The sequence below is a fragment of the Malaya genurostris genome, chromosome 3, assembly GCF_030247185.1.
Source record: "Malaya genurostris strain Urasoe2022 chromosome 3, Malgen_1.1, whole genome shotgun sequence".
Lineage (NCBI taxonomy): Eukaryota > Metazoa > Arthropoda > Insecta > Diptera > Culicidae > Malaya > Malaya genurostris.
This window is the reverse complement of record NC_080572.1, coordinates 77,563,707-77,586,180: the sequence shown is the minus strand read 5'-3', so window position 1 is coordinate 77,586,180 and position 22,474 is coordinate 77,563,707. Positions and strand designations below refer to the sequence as shown.

At 37.3% G+C, this 22,474-nt stretch overlaps 1 protein-coding gene across 1 annotated transcript in view; it reads right to left on the bottom strand.

Annotated features, from left to right (window-relative positions):
* The window catches only part of LOC131436846 (phospholipid-transporting ATPase ABCA1-like), a 43,309-nt gene extending 21,833 nt beyond the window's left edge, over positions 1-21,476 (bottom strand). The window contains exons 1-6 of the mRNA XM_058605785.1: positions 21,236-21,476; positions 20,835-21,161; positions 19,525-20,771; positions 8,417-9,770; positions 8,047-8,356; positions 7,034-7,977 (exon numbers count right to left, since the gene is read on the bottom strand). Coding sequence (XP_058461768.1) covers positions 7,034-7,977; positions 8,047-8,356; positions 8,417-9,770; positions 19,525-20,771; positions 20,835-21,100 — 4,121 coding nt within the window. The 5' untranslated portion in view covers positions 21,101-21,161; positions 21,236-21,476. The remainder of the gene's footprint in view (positions 1-7,033; positions 7,978-8,046; positions 8,357-8,416; positions 9,771-19,524; positions 20,772-20,834; positions 21,162-21,235) is intronic.
* Positions 21,477-22,474: the final 998 nt, after the last annotated feature.

Here is a 22,474-nt window from a genome sequence, read left to right as displayed (position 1 = left end):
AGCAACGTTGGAGAGCATTATAAAAAATCAGCCGTTCTAATGGCTCTAAAATTTTTCTAAAGAACTATTAGGATTTGTTTTTCGCAAATCGCAGGTAATTATCCTCAGTTTAGTGCAAATCAAGAACAATTTGGTTAGATTTGTGCACTTTTCGCTGTGTGAAATTCACAGTAATCGAGATCAAGTGAAGCCTTTTTTTGCGAAAAATGTTCCGAGTTTAATATCGTAGAGAATTACGCAATTTGACCCTTCTGAATGCTGGAAATGAATCCCTACAGCATATTGATAGTTTTTTTTCAATAAATTATGCAAATCCGAAATGAAATAATCGACATAAAAATTCTGTATGCGGCTATTTTTATAGCCGTTAGGACCGCCCATTAGTGAAAAAGCTACAAACGAAATCACATAAAGGAAACTCTTAACAAAAATTGAATCAGTTTGGATTCTATCGCCACTGCGAGCAGATGTGTTTTGTGTCGTCTGCACAGCTAGTTTCGCTTTCGACAAGAGCGATTACGTCACAGCTGCCAGTCATTTCGATGGATGAAAAAGCAACGTTGGAGAGCATTATAAAAAATCAGCCGTTCTAATGGCTCTAAAAATTTTCTAAAGAACTATTAGGATTTGTTTTTCGCAAACCGCAGGTAATTATCCTCAGTTTAGTGCAAATCAAGAACAATTTGGTTAGATTTGTGCACTTTTCGCTGTGTGAAATTCACAGTAATCGAGATCAAGTGAAGCTTTTTTTTGCGAAAAATGTTCCGAGTTTAATATCGTAGAGAATTACGCAATTTGTCCCTTCTGAATGCTGGAAATGAATCGCTACAGCATATTGATAGTTTTTTTTCAATAAATTTGCAAATGCGAAATAAAATAATCGACATTAATATTCTGTATGCGACTATTTTTATAGCCGTTAGGACCGCCCATTAGTGAAAATGCTACAAACGAAATCACGTAAAAGAAAGCTCCTAACAAAAATCTAATCAGTTTGGATTCTATCGCCAATGCGAGCAGATGTATTTTGTGCCGTTTGCAAAGCTAGTTTCGCTTCCGATAAGAGTGATTACGTCACAGCTGCCAGTCATTTCGATGGATGAATAAGCATCGTTGGAAAGCATTATAAAAAATCAGCCGTTCTAATGGCTCTAAAAGTTTTCTGAAGAACTATTAGGATGTGTTGTTCGCAAATCGAAAGAAAATATCCTCAGTTTAGTGCAAATGTAGAACAGTTTGGTTAGATTCTTGCACTTTTCGCTGTGTGAAATTCACAGTAATCGAGATCAAGTGAAGCCTTCTTTGTTTTTGCGAAAAATGTGGAAAAGGGGAATGCTTGCATAATTCATACAATTGATCAACTATTTGATATTCGGAAGTGTTAAGGAACATGTCATTTGTTTTCGTATTCACGACATCCAGTTATGTCTCTGACATTACCCACCCGCCTTTTTTTTCCTAAGAGGGCAGTACACTGGCACCAGCATGCTGGCAACCAGCAATAGTGTAAACGCTACATGAGGGGAAAATTTTTTTGAAATGAACTTTTATCGTAGTAGGCTTTGCACACTTTTTCTTGTGATCAAATCACGAAGGTTTATTTTTGTGAATAAGATCTCCAAAGAAACTGTGTATATCGGATCAACGGTTCAGCAGCTAGAGAATTAAGTTCAATAATTATCGATCAAAACAACGTGTCTTTGGCAATGTTTGCAAATATGTCTTTGGGCATGTTTACAAACAATAAATCAATTTTTTTGCGTCGATATGGTCAAAAATTCCACCCAAATAAAGAAGCAATTGCTTAATGTGAAGCTTATTTTGAGACAAAAGACAAATCCTTCTACAAGCACAGCATTGAGAAGCTGAAGGAGCGTTTGAATGATTGGGGAATGGTTCCTACATTCAACTATTCCCAATGTGGGAGGTGTATGTGTTTTTTGTGCCATAGAATTGCGTGCTCAAGACCTTCTAGTAGTCGCGGTAATATACTTTCATCCAATGTTGCTCGAATATCAAAAATGCAACGAACACCAATGATCATCGTTCACTTCCCTTCGCCTTTGTTCGATAATCGCTCTGATATTTGGATTTGTCCGTATATTCGGGTGAGAACGAAGCCGACGCTGCTTCGTTGTTCGCATGAAGAACTTTTGCTTGCAGTTGTTATTCGCATGGAACATACCCCCGAATGACATAACGCGAATGTGGAACGAATATTCATGCAGCGATCGTCATCAAAACCTAATTAGCGATGATCGTTCGTTCGAAACAAACAAATTAGGACGTTTTCTTCAGTATTAGTACCATAGTGTTATACCGCTGACAGACGTGATTTCCGTACAATGATTTCTGTACAACGCTGTACGCGTACAACGATGAGGTGACAGACATGTTTTGCGCACAGAATGAATATACAGTGAAATGAAACAACTCAAAACTTAGCTAGATTTCCCAGCTCCTATGATCGATAATATACAAACCAAAAATTTTTGCGGTTTGAAGTGTATTCCCAGTAAATGATTTATGCCAGATATAATCAATGCCTCTCTGAATTATTAAACTAGTTTTGTGTGTCATCGGATGACAGTTTCACTAATATCAAATTTTATAGTTTTAAGGTACATTTATGACACGTAAACGTATGGGATACGGAATTTTTTCCTTCAAAGCCAAACTTTCCACATTTTACAGAAGAACTTTTTTTGAACTACGAAGATATGAAAAATAAATGCTCACTGAAAATCTCATTCTTTAACCATAATCTGTTGAGATAGCGTTCAACATCATTCCATTATAGAAATTTCTTTTTGTCGTGAATACGACTTACTTTACTATGGGGTGCCTTTTCAAAATTTACCCTCTGAGAGAGTGATAAGTTTTTGATCGTGAATATCTCTTGTTGTATCTAACGAATCAACATAATTTTTGCTACATGCCATCGGAAATATGATCACAATTTTATGATAAAATTTTCAGTTGTGTGACATAATCTCAAATAGTTCAAAATTAAACTTTTCTGAAATGTTTGGTATAAACGAGTATCAAAGAGGATAATTCATATGGCGCGTTTGCCTTTCTCGTATTTTGAAAGCTCATAGCTCAGTGATCTGTGGAAGGATTTATATAATCTAACTACCAATAGAATCGAAATTTTTCAACTTAAACGTGTATAGCAAGAGCATTGAAGTATTTCAATAGTACACTATTGAAAAACCTATCTCATTTGACCCATGTCAACACCAGCCAATCAGAACGCGTTCTGAGGAAGAGAAGAAAATAGCTGCTGCTGTACAACAAATCGTTCAAGAAAAATGTTTCCAAAAGTGGTGAATATCGTAGTGAGTTCCTCAATTTGGTCCTTCTGAATGCTAGAAACGAATCCCTACAGCATATTGATAGTCTCTTTCAATAAATTATGCAAATCCGAAATGAAATAATCGACATTGAAATTCTATATGCGGCTATTTTTATAGCCGTTAGGACCGCCCATTAGTGAAAAAGCTACAAACGAAATCACATAAAAGGAAATCTCTTAACAAAAATTGAATCAGTTTGGATTCTATCGCCACTGCGAGCAGATGTGTTTTGTGTCGTCTGCACAGCTAGTTTCGCTTTCGACAAGAGCGATTACGTCACAGCTGCCAGTCATTTCGATGGATGAAAAAGCAACGTTGGAGAGCATTATAAAAAATCAGCCGTTCTAATGGCTCTAAAATTTTTCTAAAGAACTATTAGGATTTGTTTTTCGCAAATCGCAGGTAATTATCCTCAGTTTAGTGCAAATCAAGAACAATTTGGTTAGATTTGTGCACTTTTCGCTGTGTGAAATTCACAGTAATCGAGATCAAGTGAAGCCTTTTTTTGCGAAAAATGTTCCGAGTTTAATATCGTAGAGAATTACGCAATTTGACCCTTCTGAATGTTGGAAATGAATCCCTACAGCATATTGATAGTTTTTTTTCAATAAATTATGCAAATCCGAAATGAAATAATCGACATTGAAATTCTATATGCGGCTATTTTTATAGCCGTTAGGACCGCCCATTAGTGAAAAAGCTACAAACGAAATCACACAAAAGGAAATCTCTTAACAAAAATTGAATCAGTTTGGATTCTATCGCCACTGCGAGCAGATGTGTTTTGTGTCGTCTGCACAGCTAGTTTCGCTTTCGACAAGAGCGATTACGTCACAGCTGCCAGTCATTTCGATGGATGAAAAAGCAACGTTGGAGAGCATTATAAAAAATCAGCCGTTCTAATGGATCTAAAATTTTTCTAAAGAACTATTAGGATTTGTTTTTCGCAAATCGCAGGTAATTATCCTCAGTTTAGTGCAAATCAAGAACAATTTGGTTAGATTTGTGCACTTTTCGCTGTGTGAAATTCACAGTAATCGAGATCAAGTGAAGCCTTTTTTTGAGAAAAATGTTCCGAGTTTAATATCGTAGAGAATTCCGCAATTTGACCCTTCTGAATGCTGGAAATTAATCCCTACAGCATATTGATAGTTTTTTTCAAAAAATTTTGCAAATCCGAAATGAAATAATCGACATAAAAATTCTGTATGCGGCTATTTTTATAGCCGTTAGGACCGCCCATTAGTGGAAAAGCTACAAACGAAATCAAATAAAAGGAAATCTCTTAACAAAAATTGAATCAGTTTGGATTCTATCGCCACTGCGAGCAGATGTGTTTTGTGTCGTCTGCACAGCTAGTTTCGCTTTCGACAAGAGCGATTACGTCACAGCTGCCAGTCATTTCGATGGATGAAAAAGCAACGTTGGAGAGCATTATAAAAAATCAGCCGTTCTAATGGCTCTAAAATTTTTCTAAAGAACTATTAGGATTTGTTTTTCGCAAATCGCAGGTAATTATCCTCAGTTTAGTGCAAATCAAGAACAATTTGGTTAGATTTGTGCACTTTTCGCTGTGTGAAATTCACAGTAATCGAGATCAAGTGAAGCCTTTTTTTGCGAAAAATGTTCCGAGTTTAATATCGTAGAGAATTACGCAATTTGACCCTTCTGAATGCTGGAAATGAATCCCTACAGCATATTGATAGTTTTTTTTCAATAAATTATGCAAATCCGAAATGAAATAATCGACATAAAAATTCTGTATGCGGCTATTTTTATAGCCGTTAGGACCGCCCATTAGTGAAAAAGCTACAAACGAAATCACATAAAGGAAACTCTTAACAAAAATTGAATCAGTTTGGATTCTATCGCCACTGCGAGCAGATGTGTTTTGTGTCGTCTGCACAGCTAGTTTCGCTTTCGACAAGAGCGATTACGTCACAGCTGCCAGTCATTTCGATGGATGAAAAAGCAACGTTGGAGAGCATTATAAAAAATCAGCCGTTCTAATGGCTCTAAAAATTTTCTAAAGAACTATTAGGATTTGTTTTTCGCAAACCGCAGGTAATTATCCTCAGTTTAGTGCAAATCAAGAACAATTTGGTTAGATTTGTGCACTTTTCGCTGTGTGAAATTCACAGTAATCGAGATCAAGTGAAGCTTTTTTTTGCGAAAAATGTTCCGAGTTTAATATCGTAGAGAATTACGCAATTTGTCCCTTCTGAATGCTGGAAATGAATCGCTACAGCATATTGATAGTTTTTTTTCAATAAATTTGCAAATGCGAAATAAAATAATCGACATTAATATTCTGTATGCGACTATTTTTATAGCCGTTAGGACCGCCCATTAGTGAAAATGCTACAAACGAAATCACGTAAAAGAAAGCTCCTAACAAAAATCTAATCAGTTTGGATTCTATCGCCAATGCGAGCAGATGTATTTTGTGCCGTTTGCAAAGCTAGTTTCGCTTCCGATAAGAGTGATTACGTCACAGCTGCCAGTCATTTCGATGGATGAATAAGCATCGTTGGAAAGCATTATAAAAAATCAGCCGTTCTAATGGCTCTAAAAGTTTTCTGAAGAACTATTAGGATGTGTTGTTCGCAAATCGAAAGAAAATATCCTCAGTTTAGTGCAAATGTAGAACAGTTTGGTTAGATTCTTGCACTTTTCGCTGTGTGAAATTCACAGTAATCGAGATCAAGTGAAGCCTTCTTTGTTTTTGCGAAAAATGTGGAAAAGGGGAATGCTTGCATAATTCATACAATTGATCAACTATTTGATATTCGGAAGTGTTAAGGAACATGTCATTTGTTTTCGTATTCACGACATCCAGTTATGTCTCTGACATTACCCACCCGCCTTTTTTTTTAGTAAATACAGATAAATACTGATTTTTTATACAGGATAATACAGATTTTCTCTGAAAATATCTGGCCTCTCTGTGTGTGATGAATCATATCCCAGCACTCCCTCATTTCTGCTACCTCACGAGATATGATGAATTTAACGATCAACGCAGTGACGCTATTAGGTTTTGCACGATGACGACACAAATGAACTGCCGATGAATCAAGTTCATCTTTGACAGTTGCCGTGTACTTGTTTTGTTTTGCGACTGCAAGTTAAAAATTGAAAAAATGACAAAAAAGTGCCTGTTAAAAACGTATTCCACAGTGAAAATAACTAAAGATTGCCCTGTATGTGTTTCCAGCATCAATGAGCGATACATGTATGAATCTGTTGAGTGTGAGGCGACTTTTACATTCGAACGATGAACTTCTGATGAACTTTTAAACTGTAAACAAGTACACGTCAACTGTCAAAAAACGTTCATTCTGTTTATTTTTGTGAGGTTATGTCATGTTCGTGCAAAACCTAATTCGAACCAATTAGAAAAATGAAGTAAATGAACGAATGACAAACGAATGTATAAAACGAACATTCACGATGTATACCAGCAGCGAAGAATGTATTAGTAGATTCGGGTTCTCTACGATTATTGCTTATTCGTGTTCACCCTTCTCTATTTCGTGCAGTGAATAGTACAACGTTGTTCGAGACGGGCATGAGTATAGACAGGATATTCGCACCGAGGATGGGTGAATAAATTAGTTACATGAAGAATATGTACAACATTGCTTTTATCTTCTCAACACATGTTATCTTACCTTTTTATTCCAACGCTGAGTTGATTGACAGCTAGAAATCGGTTGTAGTATTTGGTCATTTGGTGCGCCACCAGATTTGTATCCTTTCGTTCCGCCTCAGTCATTGTTTCAATACGATTCGTCTCGGCTAGCACATCTGAGTCCATCTTATCTAGTTTGACCCCAACTTTGTGCTTTCCTTTATAGTGCCATTCTCGAGTTTTCTGAATTAGGAATTTCAAAATCTGGAAATCCAGTAGAAACAGTAACCCGAAGTAAACTGCCGTCATAAACAAGCTGTAGTACAGATGTCTTCCTATTCCCGGTCGAGTCCATTGAAAATAGTGAAGATCTTCGTTGCATATTGGCAAAGGAGTGACACCCGGTGGTCGTTCCGATTCACACATGTTGATGGTAACTGACATGCGGCTCAGATTGACGATCGCATCACAGAGTGTAAAATGTGGAAAGATTAGAAACACGGTTGACAATGTTTCTGAGAGTTCAACCAATTGAAACAAGTCTGTACCGAGCAGGAATACGAAAATGAAGAGGGCCGTTCCCGATACGATAAATGCGACACTCACACGAATAAACGCCGCTGGTGGGACGTTGTAATACAGGGTGGTAATGTATGCCAATGGAAGCGCTGGTAATCCGATGAACAAGAAGATGGCATACAGTCGAAACACTTCCGCTCCTGTGCTGAATCCTGGTTCCTGAAAAACGGCTACAGTTGCGATAATAAATAGACACACAATCACGTACGTGAAGTAGTCCCATATAAAACCGGTGATCCAGTAGAAGAACCGATTGACTCCACTGACAAACTGCAGGAGTTTAGCTTTGGTAACTCGCTCCCGGATGAAAAATATTACGTAGAACCCGGATACGAAGGCCATTCCGAAGCCCGTGTTGTAAGCCAACTGGAAACCAAGATTATTGTGCGCACGACTCAGTTGAAGCTAAATCGAAGAGACGGCTCATCTTAGTAAGAAGTTGTTCAAAAGAGCAGTTCAAAAAGGTCTACTTACTCTGGTATCATCGGTATACGGTAGTGGATGATTTGTAATGTCTATTCGGAAAATGCTCGAATTGGTGAAGGTTCGCAACAGAGCATTGTGCATTACACTCAGCGAAATAGACGGCGAATGCAGTGCCTCGTTGTTGAACCATGCAGTGCAGTTATTGTTGAGGATATTGGCACCAATGATGTAGTATCTGTTTACCGCAATCAGATTTTGTACGGCATGCTTGAGAAATACGCGAACAATGTAATCGTAGACTAGTTCGACGGTGAGGCCTCGAGAGAAGTTAAAGTGATGCAGAAAGTTGTCAAGAATGCTGCAAAAATAATTTCTAATATAGAACCGAACTCATATCATGATGTTATTTAAAACTTACTTTTGTGTTAGTGATGTTCTTTCATTTTCCGGATCCACTTGAACGAGAGTGACTGATGGGTTGTGACTTCCGATGGATAGCAATCGAGCGGGCATGTCCCGAGCACCGACCCAAGCTCGAACGACGGCAATCGTAACCGAAACGAACAGAATTGGTATTGCAATTTGCACTAGATATAGGAACCAATTACGATAGGTTTGGTAAACTTTCTTCAAAAACAGCGCTTTCAATTGACAGAAAAATAATCGATATCCAACCAACAGTTCGTAATCACCGATGCTCGAGTTTGATTCAAGATCCGTGGAAGATGTTGCAATACTGCTAACACTGATGGCATCACTCAGCGTGGTGGAATCGGATCCTACTTTCATGAAAACCTCCTCTAATGTGGTAAGCGATATTCCGAAATCTAGAATATTTAATTTCACAACATTATTTTCTAGTGCTTCCAGCATAGGCTGAAACCGCGCAGCATGTCCCTCTTGTAACAGATATGACAATTCCGATCCGATATTGGATTCTACTGCTATGTCCACTATATAGTTACGAAGTAATCCGGTTACTGCATCTACGTCGCAATCTCGTGACTTGACACAAATCAATCGATAACCTACTCCGAATTTCTTCTTCAGAAAGAACGATGAACCGACGGCTTTCAGCTTTCCATCGGCCATAATGGCGATTCGATCTCCAAGCATGTCCGCCTCATCCATAAAGTGCGTTGACAGTATCATTGTACGTCTGGCTTTCTCCGCTATCAGCAGATCCCATAGGGCTCTTCGGGCCGCAGGATCCATACCCGAAGTAGGTTCATCACACAAAACCACTTTTGATCCCGCGCAAAGTGCAATCCCTACGCACAATTTCCTTTGCATTCCACCAGACAAACTGGACGCTCTGATGTTAGTTTTGTCAACCAATTCAAGTGCCTTAATGTATCTTTCAACTTCATACTGGACCTGAACTTTCGACAGCCCCTTTAGTCGGCCATAAAAATACAAATGCTCCTTCACTGTTAGCTGATCAAACAGTATGTTATGTTGAGGACAATATCCCAACGAATTTCTGATCTTTGCCATGTCATGGCGAATGTCGTATCCCCAGATTATCGCTGTTCCTGCCGATGGTCGTTTCATGCCCGTCAGCATAGACATTGTTGTTGTTTTGCCTGCTCCGTTGTGTCCCAGTAAAGCTGTGATGTGACCTTCGAACATGTCAAACGTAAGTCCTTCGACGGCTACTTTTTTGTTCGAGTAAACCTTTCGGAGTGACCTTATCTGGATGCGAGACGGGCGACCCTTTGGATTATCTTCAATATTTTTGTTCGGTGGTATGGGTTCATCAATGAAAGTGTCTGCAATAAAAGTAGTCACAATAAATAAACCAGAGGTAACCAAATTTTTGAGAAATAATAACACATGGATCAATAAGTCCCGAGACTAACAATGGAAACAACATTTTTTTTGCAAAATATTTTTTTATTCATCAACATAATCACCTTTTAGGGTGATACAATGGTTCCAACGTTTTTCCAATTTTCAAAATAAGCTTCAGTTTCAGCGATGACCTCCTCATTTGAGCCAAATCTTTTTCCCTGGAGCATTTTTTTAAGATCAGCAAAGAGCCAGTAGTCACTGGGGGCTAAATCTGGCGAGTATGGGGGGTGGGGAAGCAGATCAAAGCCCAATTCGTTCAATTTTGCCATTGTTTTCATCGACTTGTGGCAGGGTGCATTGTCTTGATGAAAAAGGATTTTTTTCTCTGCATGTGCGGTCGTTTTTTTGCGATTTCCTCCTTCAAACGCACCAGTAAGTCAATATAATAATCACTGTTGATCGTTTTACCTTTTTCGAGGTAGTCAATGAAAATCACGCCATGCGTATCCCAAAAAACTGACGCCATGACTTTGCCAGCTGACTGCTGCGTTTTCGGATGCTTCGGACGGCTTTCGCCAGCTGTGCGCCACTCAGATGACTGCCGCTTCGACTCTGGTAGTGTAGTGATATATCCATGTTTCGTCCATGGTCACGTAACGACGCAAAAAATCTTTTTTGTTGCGAGTAAATAGCGATAAACTATTTTTGTAAATAGCGATAAACTAAATTTTTGTTCCATCGAAAACAATCGCGGCACCCACTTGGAAAAAAACCTTTTTCATGCTCAATTTTTCATGAAGGATAGTAAATACACTTCCATATGATATCTGTGTCATCTCAGCAATCTCACGGAGCTTCACTTTACGATCTTTCGTTATAATTTTTGTCACTTCACTCATATTTTCCGGTGTAACGGCTTCCACAGGTTTACCCGAGCGTTCCGCGTCATTTGGTACGACCACGTTTAAACTCGGCGAACCACCGACAAATTGTTGCTTTTGATGGACAAGAGTCCGGATAACATTTTTCAATCCATTGTTTCGCTTGCACGGTGTTTTTACCCTTAAAACAAACAATGTTTTATCAAAACACGAAACTCCGTTTTCTTTTCATTTTTAATCAAACTAGAAAACGACTCCAACCTCGATAACTCAGCTGTTTCTGGTCGGATCGACTTAAAATTTTGACCCGTTTCAAGCAAAGGTTAGTACTCTAGAAAGACGTGGTTACTGGTTTACTACGAGCGCCATCTCTGCTTTAGTCTCGGGATTTATTGATCCATGTGTTACATTACGCATTCAGAGTTAAACTTTGTAAAGGTAAATATTGATCAACCTTCGCTGAGCATGAAGTGATTTTTTATTGGTTACAAGTATCAATCGGATTTCATTTGAAAATTCATAATCACTCCCATTTCTATATTTCTGTATGGACAGCAGGGCCGTGCGCAGGATTCATTAAAAAAGGCGGGGGGGGGAGTGTCAAGGGATGGTTGAAAGGGGGGTTCAAAAGGGGAGAGGGGTCAAGAGGAGAGAATATTCAAGGGAGGAAAGGGGAAAAAATATTACTTTTATATAATAAGTACTCTATTGTTCATGGAACTTAATGTTGTGTGTGTTATATATAGTTTGTGTTAAGCGAATCTCCTATTAGAGTCTACTATTTAAGTACAGCCTTTTTCGCAAGTCCATCGTGTACCGGTGAACCAAAATTAATAGCGAATTGCAATGCAGTCAACACCCATACAAACGAACACATATTTGGTAGCGCCGCATTACACGTCGACCAGATGATTACCATTTGTAAGGCGAATATTATGCTTCATAAGACCATATCAATTTCTAACCATTTTATTATGTCACATGATTATTGTTTGGTTCAATAATTGTAGATAAGGGCTTACGCTGAAAGATAATTCATTGTGTTTAACCAGGTTAAATGATAGAGAGAGAGGTATCCACACTTTGAACCAATCCATTTTTAAGGTACAATATTGAAGTAATGCCTTCGAATCAAGCTAAATGTGCTAGTTGCCGAAGAATCAAAATCAACAACTAATTGATATTCAATATACTGAAGTGAGCACGACATCAACACACCGCACACATACAAAAGCGCATATCAAGGGGCTATCAAGCGAATAGAAGTAACAGTCGTCATCCACGCTCTAGACAAGCATCGTTGGCGGCTGGCTTACGTCTAAAGTTTAAATTGTAATATAGCATATATTGAAGGGAGTGATACTTTTTCTTGCATGCCGTAAATCCTTCCTATACCGTAAGAAGCATAATTGCTACTGAAGGAAATTCGAGGAGTAAGTAACCGTCGGCCGTGCGAGAGATCAAACGTTTACACCGTAATGTCTACTAGCGTTTACACCGTAATGTCGCGGTTGTTTTTTCTATGTTGGCAGGTATAAATACGATGTTGTATTGGAGAAAAAAAACATGAGCGAAACATAAACTTCTTTTTGAAAATTTTTCTTCTAAATCACTGTTTTCTTAATTCGACTTCGCGGAATCGACTCTCTCACTGAAAACTTTGAGCACTCGGAAAACAAAAACCGAATACAAGTAGTACACCGGACGGCGTGGCCCGGAAGGGCATTTGACATATACAATTAGAGTGCGACATTCGAAACTCACTTCACTGGTCCGTGTAAAAACATTATTACGCACAATCGCTTCAAATGCGCACAAATTCTGAATAAATACACTTTCCACTAAGAGTTTACGTCATTTTTACATATCGGTTTAGAAATTTTTATATGAATATATCGTAACACATGCGAAAAACATCAAACAATTTGCAAGCAGTTTCAACAAGACTGTCCTTTTTAGCTTTTTAATGGATTGTTTTGCTTTGACATTTCTCATGAGTTTTTGGCTAATAAACTTGTTAATAAAAACAATTTCATTTTTGTTTTATTTGTGCCCTTCAGTAATAATGGTGATAGATAAATAAAAACAAATTTTATGATTTTAATAACAAAATTAGTTGTCAATGAGAATTTCGTGTCAGATTGAAATATTACTGGTTTGTGTCCAGAATATTCGCCAGCTAAACACATTCTCTAAATATAAGAGTTTTTTTTCAGCAAAGTAAATTCTCAATTTTAACTAATTTTATAGTTATTTTGGAAATTTTGTTGTTAAAATCAACTAATTCAAAAACAGTAATACGAATTAGACGCAGAGCTAATTTCGGTCGTTCCGTGTGTAGAATAACTTTAAGTACATCTAATGCTTATGACAGACATGTGGTATCGGTATCACTGTACACCATGAAATCACATGTCTGTCACCCTGAATCACAGTGGTATCAGGCGAGCATCATGATACAACGGTGATTTCCGTACTACGGTCATTTATCGTTGTACTGTTCAAAATCACATCACTGTTTACTGGCGCTCCATTGCCGAACGATGGTGAACTCATGAAACAATATTTCCTTCTTCTGAGTACCAAATAATAAACAACCTTCGTTTTATTTTGAAAAATAATCTTGGGAAAATGCCAACAAGCAGAATAAAACTTATATACTTTGTAGCATATTTTCAAAAAGCAGTCAAACCAAGAAATATTCATAAATCTAGTGAAGTTTTGAATTACAAATAAGCAAAACAATTTATTCATATTTGTACAGAAAATCAGCACTATTGAGTAATTGTTTTCTATTCAATAACGAGTAAATTTATTGTTGAAATTGATTTAAAAACATAATGATTCATATTTTGATTGCACATGTGGTAATAATAAACGATAAATATCCAATACATCAATAAACCAATTGTGTAATTCATCCTGTTTATTGATGGCCTATCGAAATTCCATTTATCACATTGGTCCCCTATATTCACTTCTGGAAACTCTAAATCTTCTTACTACTTCGTCTTGTGTCATCGGGTTGAATGCCGTTGGATGGAAAGAAAACTTGTTTTTAAATTGTTAGAAAGAGTCTTATTTTGGGTATGAATAGAGAGAACAGCGAGTCATGTCTTTCAGTATGAGTATATTGAATCAGAACACGCACCAAGTTACATATTCAATTTAAGAAATACTTGTGATAGTTTTCAGTGTTACTTCATAAATATAGCATAACAACTTTGAACCCCTCAAAATCCTAATAAAACCATTATGAGATTATATTTCAGTCTAGTAGACCATTTTTCATAAGATTTATGAAGCAAAGTGAAGCACCAAACCTATGTCAAATCTATTTCGGAATGATTGAAAATTCAAGAAGATTTTAAATTCAGCTTTATGATGAACATAATTCTTTTTATGAAAATTTCGTGATGGTTAAACTGTTACGTTAATAGAATTTTTCTGAAATATGTGTGTGTCATGCCGTTTCTGATGATTACATACTAATAATATCTTAGATTTATTTACTATTTTGAGACTCAATGTTAATAGTTTATGCGCTCTTGTTTTTATCGTGAATATGCTGATGAAAAAGGAATTATGACTAAACACCTTGAAATTTATGCGGATTTGGCAAAAGTCGACAAGATTTACAAACAAAATAAGTGATTCATCACATTTCAGGGTCGTTGAATCACATTTCAGGGTCGTTGAATAAAAAATAGTTCTCGTGTTCCAAAAATTAGTTCTAAAAGCCTTTCATATTTCTTGCATTTTATATTTATTTTTGTTTTATATTTTTATCAGTGAATGTTACGGTAGAACATCAAAATTATGAACATCTAATTTTCCCTAATGCTAATTACATTCAAACAATGAAGGAAAAATCCTGTATCCCAGAACAAATGTGTCAAAAATGTACCTTAAAACCATAAAATTTGATATGAGTGATACTGTCATCCAATGAACACTCACACACAAATAGTTTATTAGCTAAGAGAGACATTGATTATGTGTCATAAATTAGTTGCTAGTAACTTCAAACCGCAAACATTTTTGATTTCTATATTATCGATCATCGGAGCTGGGAAATTAAGCTAAATTTAGAGTTGTTTCGGTTCACAGTACATTCATTCTGTGCGCAAACATGTCTGTCACCTCATCGTTGTACGCGTACAGCGTTGTAAAGAAATCATTGTACGGAAATCACATGTCTGTCGGGGGTATAAAACAATTGTGCAGCAAATCACCAACTTGATCATGTTTCACTAGCAGTTATAGAAGTTCTGCAAAAAAATTCACACCGTCATGTAAAAACGAAGCAACTAAAACAACTTATCAAAAATTTTCCAAAAGGCTGTCTTAATTGTATCGGACACAGTATAATCCGAAATGGCTGTACCTATATATCTTGTGAAGGAAAAGTTAGTGAAATTATACTCTCCGCAAGGCTAAAAATGATAAGCCGAATTGAAAACCTTGCAGTAAAAAATATTTTGCTGTCTAGTCTGCATAATCTTGGCTGCCTCATAAAACTTTAGGTTAGTGTGTGCAGGAAGCAAAACAATGATATGAAATTCGAAACTTGTAAACATATTGTTCAATATCACTTTTAATAAACGATATTGAACGAAAAGTTAAGTTTTTCATAGTTACTTTTATAGGTATATATAATACCGCCTGAGCAACTTGTTTGTGCAACTCCAGCACATGGGCTTACCAAAATAATACCTACAGTGCGTATCACAAATGTCAGGTCCGCTAAGATGTATGACTAAACTGTATTGTTGTTTAAGTCGACTAGTTTAATAAAAGTAAAAGCAAAACACAGATAACTTATTTTTTAAATATTTACATGTTTATATTTCCTTTTATTTAGATAAAATAAATTATTACGTTGGATGAATCATTTTCTTTTCAACACACTGTTATCCTCGATTCCATATTGGAAAATATCGAAGTACAATTCATTTCAAGATTTTTCAGATTAATTGAAACATCAATTTGATTAAAATCGTCTGAAAAGGTGTATGCATGTTTGATAGCTTTCTTTTTGTAAACATCAATTCAATTCTTGTTTACATTACGTTGTAGTTTCCACGAGTTTGACAATAGTTTTTTCACTGATTTAATTTCTACATTTGTAATGGGATCGATGCAAGAGCTTTTTTTATGCACTATCATTGTGAATAAATATTCGTAACAACGGAAGAACTTAAAGATATCCTGCACAACACAGAAAAAGTGGAAATCGATCAAATCATCTCTGAGAAAATTGAGAGAGCCTGGTTTTAAACTTTTTGACCATTATTCCTGGTACTTCTGGAACCGGGAACTTGGAACCAGTATAGCCGAAGTCGGTTCGTTTAGTAAGTAACTAATATAGCCTACAAATTGAATCAGTTTTAAGCCAAATATAGAAGATTTTTATTCTTTTTTTGAATCGTCGCTATAAATGACGTTGTGAAATTCAATAGCAACCTATGGGACTACGAGATTTTTGTCTTTCTCGGCTATACAATCACTGTGAAAAACCGACTTTTGATTCGAGGCCCGGAGGGCTGAATGTCATGTACCATTCAACTCAGCCCGATAAACTGAGCAAATGTGTGTGTGTGTGTGTGTGTGTGTGTGTGTGTGTGTGTGTGTGTGTGTGTGTGTGTGTGTGTGTGTGTGTGTGTGTGTGTGTGTGTGTGTGTGTGTTGTGTGTATGTGTGTATGTATGTGTGTGTATATGTGTGTGTGTATGTGTGTGTGAGAGTGTGTGTGAGTGTGTGTGTGTGTGCGTGTGTGTGCGTGTGTGTGTCACTCAATTTTCTCAGAGATGACTGAACCGATTTTCACAAATTCAGATTCTAATGAAAGGTCTTACGGTTCTGAAAGGTCTTGGCTATTGAATTTTATCCCGATCCGACTTCCGGTTTTGGAATTACAGGATGATACCTATGCACAAAAAAAATGTCACTCACTTTTCTCAGAGATGGCGTGACCGATTTTTACAAACTTAGATTCAAATGAAAGGACTTATGATCCCATATATCGCTATTGAATTTGATCTTTATTCGACTTCCGGTTCCGGAATTGCAAGGCAAAATTTGTAAATATATGAGAAAATGCACACTCAATTTACTCGGAAATTTCTTAACTGATTTTACAAACTAAGATGGAAATAAAAGGTCTTGAAATTATTTAAAAAGTCCACTAAAAGTGGACTGTGTGTGTGTGTGACAAATATTGTCACTCACTTTTCTCGGAGATGGCTGAACCGATTTTCACAAATTTAGCAAAGGTCTTATAGTCCCATACAAAGTGCTTGAATTTCATTTGGTTCCGACTTCCGGTTCCGGAATTACAGGGTGATATGCGTAAAAAATGTGGAAATAATGTCTCTCTTTTAATCACTCAAACTAGATTCAAATGAAAGGTCTTAAGATGCCATAAGATTATCCCAATTTTCATTCTGATCAAACATCTGGTTCCGGAGTTAGGGAGCTTAATGTAAAAATGTCAATTCCAAGAATATTTTTTCATAAGCTTACTTTAGTGAATTTCTCTAGTTTGCAGACCATGAGAGTCTGTAGCCAAATAAACTATTGATTTGATTTGTTGAATTTTATTCATGTCGGACTACGGGTACATTTTTTCCAGAATTCAAATCGTCATAGAGAATCTTTAAAAAAAAATGTAGATCTTATTAGTGTATGGTTGAATTAACCGAATGTCATTATGCCGATATCCAGTTTTCGGTTCCGGCAGGACCGACAATAGTAATCAAATGTGATAAAATGGAGCTCACTTCATTTTCTCACATGTGGTTGAATATATTTTCACCCACTTAAATTCAAATGTAGTACATCAATGTAGTAGTATTATGCAATAGAAATCTTCAACACTCTTTTCTAAATTTTTTGCCTTTCTCATATAGAAAGGTTATGCAATCACTATATAACCAACTTTTGAACCGAGGCACGGACGGTCGAGTGACATATATCATTCGACTACGTTCGTCGAGTACGCAAAATGTCTGTATGTGTGCGTATGTGCATGTGTATGTATGTATGTAACATTTTTTGCACTCACTTTTCTCGGAGAGGGTTGAACCGATTTTCATAAGTTTAGATTCAAATGAAAGGTCTTGTAAAGGTCACACAAAGTTCCTGAATTTTATACGAATCCGACTTCCGGTTCCGGAATTACAGGGTGATATGTGCAAAAAAAATGAATGTGAGTGCACTAACTTTTCTCAGAGACGGCTGAACCGATTATCACAAATTTAGATTTAAATGAAAGCTATAATTGTCCCATACAAAAGTTCCTGAATTTTTATTTTTATCCGACTTCCGGTTCCGGAATTACAGGGTGATTATTGAAAAAAATCCTATTACGAACTACTTTCTCACTTCTCTCAGAGATGGCGTGTACGATTTTTATAATGCTGATTTCAAATGAAAGGTCTCATAGTCCCAAATGAAAGACCCAAATTTCATCTGATTTCTAGTTCCGGAATTAAAGGATGAAATGTGTTAAAAATTAAACGAGCTCAGAAAGAATTAAGAGTGTGTATGTGTTAGCTCTCTTTCTCCTCTTTCTGCTAGTATTTTCTGTTTTATTCATGCTTGCTCAGTTTTGCTCAAAATGCCGTCGAAACAAGAAGTATTTCACGAGCGCATTGTACAGTTTTACGAACTGCACAGAAATCTCGGCAAATAGTATACGGTACAACATTTTAAAAGCAAAAATGTTGCGGCTTCGACAGTTTACAATATCCTAAGATGCCCAACAACTGCTCGTAAGGAAGGTAGTGGAAGACCAGCCAAAATTATGGACGCAAAAGGACTTCTTTCTCTTTCTCGTGCCTTCAACTACAAGGATTCACTGAGTCAAAGGGATGCCGCAAAAAAGTTCAACTGTTCTCACCAGTACATCTGCAAAACATTGAAAAGACTCGGAATAAAGTGCCGGAAGAAGACACGAGCCCCGGGATATACTGACGCACAGATAACGTTGATAAAAAATTGTTCCGGAAAAAGTTTTGTTTTGGACGACGAAAGTTACTTCCCTCTTTTGAAGACGCAGATTCCCGCAAACGATCGATACTATTCAACGGATAGTTTTATCGCACCTCCGAACATAAAATATTAGTTTAAACAGAAAGTGATCCTGTACATTGTCATTTCCGAGAAAGGCATTTCTAAGCCATGGTTCAAGCCATCTGGGTTGGCAATCAATCAAGATGTGTACCAGAACGAATGTTTGTAGAAAGTTTTGATCCCGTTTTTTCAAAAACATCATGCTAATGGACAATACGTGTTTTGGCCGGATAAAGCGCCATCGCATTGCGCCAAAAAACACAATCGTTCCTGAATACCCATTCGATCCCATTTGTACCCAAAAACCACAACCCGATAAATCTACCTCAGTGTGGCCTAATCGAAGATTTCTTCGAGGTTTTGAGCTCCTTGGTGTACAAAAATAACTGGAGAGCCACGAATTGCTAACAGTTGATTGGTAGAATCGAGAGATGCATTCGCAAAGTTGACATGAAGGCCGTACAACGCTGTTCCGACATCAAACGGAAGCTTCACCGAACATCCGATTACGGACCGTTTTCAAATGTGCACTATTTTTTCAACAATGGACAATGTCTCTTTAATTTCAATAAATCAGATCTGCTCCAAGTATGTTTGTCTTTTTTGACAGCTTGAGAAAGAAATTCCAAAATTTTAGTTGCCACCCGTTATTATTGCAGAGTACGATGGAAAAATCGTATAAAATCTTCCAAATTTGAATAAAAACTAGTAGATATTGTAGGTTTTTTCAATACCGATATCATTGTGAGAAATTTTCTAGTCAAAGAGTACTTTACCTTTTTCCTGTGCATCCCCACACCAGTATCGCTTCGACACTAGAAAATACCAGGGTTCGGCTAATCCAAAATCACCAGGGAACACTTTCTCTATATACAGCGCAATCAGCATATAAATCGCAGCATCCGCAAGCAGCATCAACATTATGGATCCCAAATTGATGTCATCAACTTCACTTTCGTGAAACAAACTGGACCACTGCATGCCAAGTGTGAGTCCTTCGTACACACCGATCAATCGAAGTCCAAAGCCTATTGCGGTGTTCAATAGTAACGATGCTGCCAGTTTGTCGGCCGTATTAAGGCTGCTATAGTCCTGATCCATCACTGCATAGGGTGCGAATGCCAGGAACCAAATTATAGCTGCCACCGCACCTCCAGAATTTGCCTTAGAAAACAGCGTACTCAGCATGAACGAGAATGTGATGATCGCGAGTCCATAAATAAAGAAAAATAACCAGATAACACCCCAATCGGAATATGTCAACACCGAAACATTTGGAGTTGTGTACCATGGCACTTTGAGAAATAACACCACAATCGAAACGGAAATCACCATAAATATCAAGCACTTTACAAACCACGAGCCCCACAAAACCCAGCTGTTCAGACCCATAATCTTCATTGCTTCTTTGATTTGTTTTTCCTTCTCAAACAAAACTGACTTAACAATACTGATGCACGGGTAGATGAATGCCAGCATGACTGAAATAGGTAAAAACGTCGTCAAACTGGACGGAAAATTATCGTCCATGAACGGTGGATACGGCAGTCGTTGAACAATCACGTCGGGCACCGGTTCTTGAATCACGCCAACCGGTCTCATCAGATCCAAAAATGATTGAAAAATAAAATGCTGAATGCTGAGAAATCCTTCACGAAAATACCCAGGACTCGGTCCACCATCAGCGCATCTGTAGAAACGAGCTCCACCGTCCGGCCGGGAAGCGAACCGCGAATTGGTCCGCCACGTGTGCGTGATTCCGAACTGAGCCCGAAGTTCACCGGGAAACCGTAGTGTGTAGTTCAGCACCATCGGCAAGCCAGTCAGTTTGACGTAACGTTCGTCAAACTGTACTCCCACGAAGGAGTGCGATACTATCATAAAATTTTCCAACTGCTGTGGATCGGGGAGTCCTTTGACGTCTAGATTCGCTCGTTTTCCCACTTGTTTCATCAGCTCGTACAGAAAATCAGTGTCTGGCGAGAACGCTATACTCGGAGCGAAGGGTACTACCAATCGATCTCTGCAAAATATTTGATAATTTTTGGAAAAAATAAATCTTTCTTCCTTTGGATCTGAGATTTACCTTATGTCAGAAAAATTGCTGACATCTAGTGGATCATAGATTGACTCGTAGTCGTTAATTTGCACTTCGGTCAAACTTCGCAGACCGACCAGCAGTAACATGAAGAATGGTGGGATGAAGATCTCAATCAGAGACGAGATTTTACTTCGCCAATGCAACAGAAAGTTCTTCCACAACAGCAGCAAAAATTTCTGCAAGTTCGAAGTTCCGGTGGCCTGCGTTAGCGTAGCAGAGCTAGCCATTCCTTGAGCACTAATGACTGTCATGGTTGTCTCCTGTGGCACAAATACGCAGTTTTATTTTCCAATATCACTCAGCCACACACCACTTGATAAAAAGTTAGGAAAAGGGATTTGTATTATCTATATATTTACGGTAAAAATAGATAATGGATAAATCACCTTTCACTTCAAGTGTGAATCGATGTGGTCATAGTAATTTCTTTTCACCAAATAAATTAGCTACCATCAAAATTGACTTTCAATACACGATCATGTTGAGAATTATTGCTGATTCAGTTGAATAACTCGTATTTTTCAGGCAGCATTTGAGCATCGAATATAAAATTTTATGAGATCTACAACACAGTGTTTTCGGATTATCCAACTAAAATGAACAATGAATCAACTGTGATTTCCTGCAGCAGCTTTATCCTGGAAGCAACAGTATCGGTCTACCGTCCGGTTATAACTGTCTTTCTTGGAGTTGAATCGGCGCGACGGTAAGCAAGTTGTAGTTCAATATTTTAATCGGGTTCAGATAAAACCTGCTATCGCTGTGATTTGGTAAAAGAAAAAACATATCACTGTTATCTTAAAATCCGATCGGCAATGGAAGCATGAAAAGACGGAAGTTAATCGAAAATTATCGAACACTATCTGGAATGAAGGTAGCGAACTCTAATTAAACATGCTCTTGAAAACGATAGCAAAAATGCTCCTGATATCATAATCCATTTTAGGGTAAATCAATTTCTCAACCGAGGTGACGATGTAGCATAGTTCCCAATCCAGTGTAGAATCCATACCCGTTATCATTTTGTGTTGCCGAATAAGGATTTACCATTGCCAAAAAAAAAATGATGTATCATTCATACAATACAGAATTGGGGGTTTTGGGACTGCCGTGTCAATTCGGTTTCGGAAACTACCGTTTTTATCTATCTCTGATTGTATAAGATTTTTATTTTGAATGTGGAAGTGAGATAGTAACGTTTTGTATTTATTATTTTAACAATAAACATATATTTAACTGAAAGTATTGAGATCCCTAGTGTAGTATACCATTCGACTCAGTTCGACGAGATAGGAAAATGTGTGTGTACATAAAAAAAACTTGTTTCAATCCACCTAGTGGTGTAATGATGTCTTTCTCACATCAATCATACTATCATATATCAATCATATATAATACTGGTAATGACTACCGATTACAGTAGTTTTGATGTTGATTTAGATTTTTTTAATTTTTTTTGTTTTGCCACTTTATGTGACACACTTCACCCTATATTTCTGGAAAAACCAGAAGTCAGATCCGGCTAAATTTCATTTGAATCTAACTTTGTGCAAATCGGTCAAACCATCGCTGAGAAAGGTGAGTGAGATCCATTTGATAAAATATTACCACCATTTGCGGTGCCT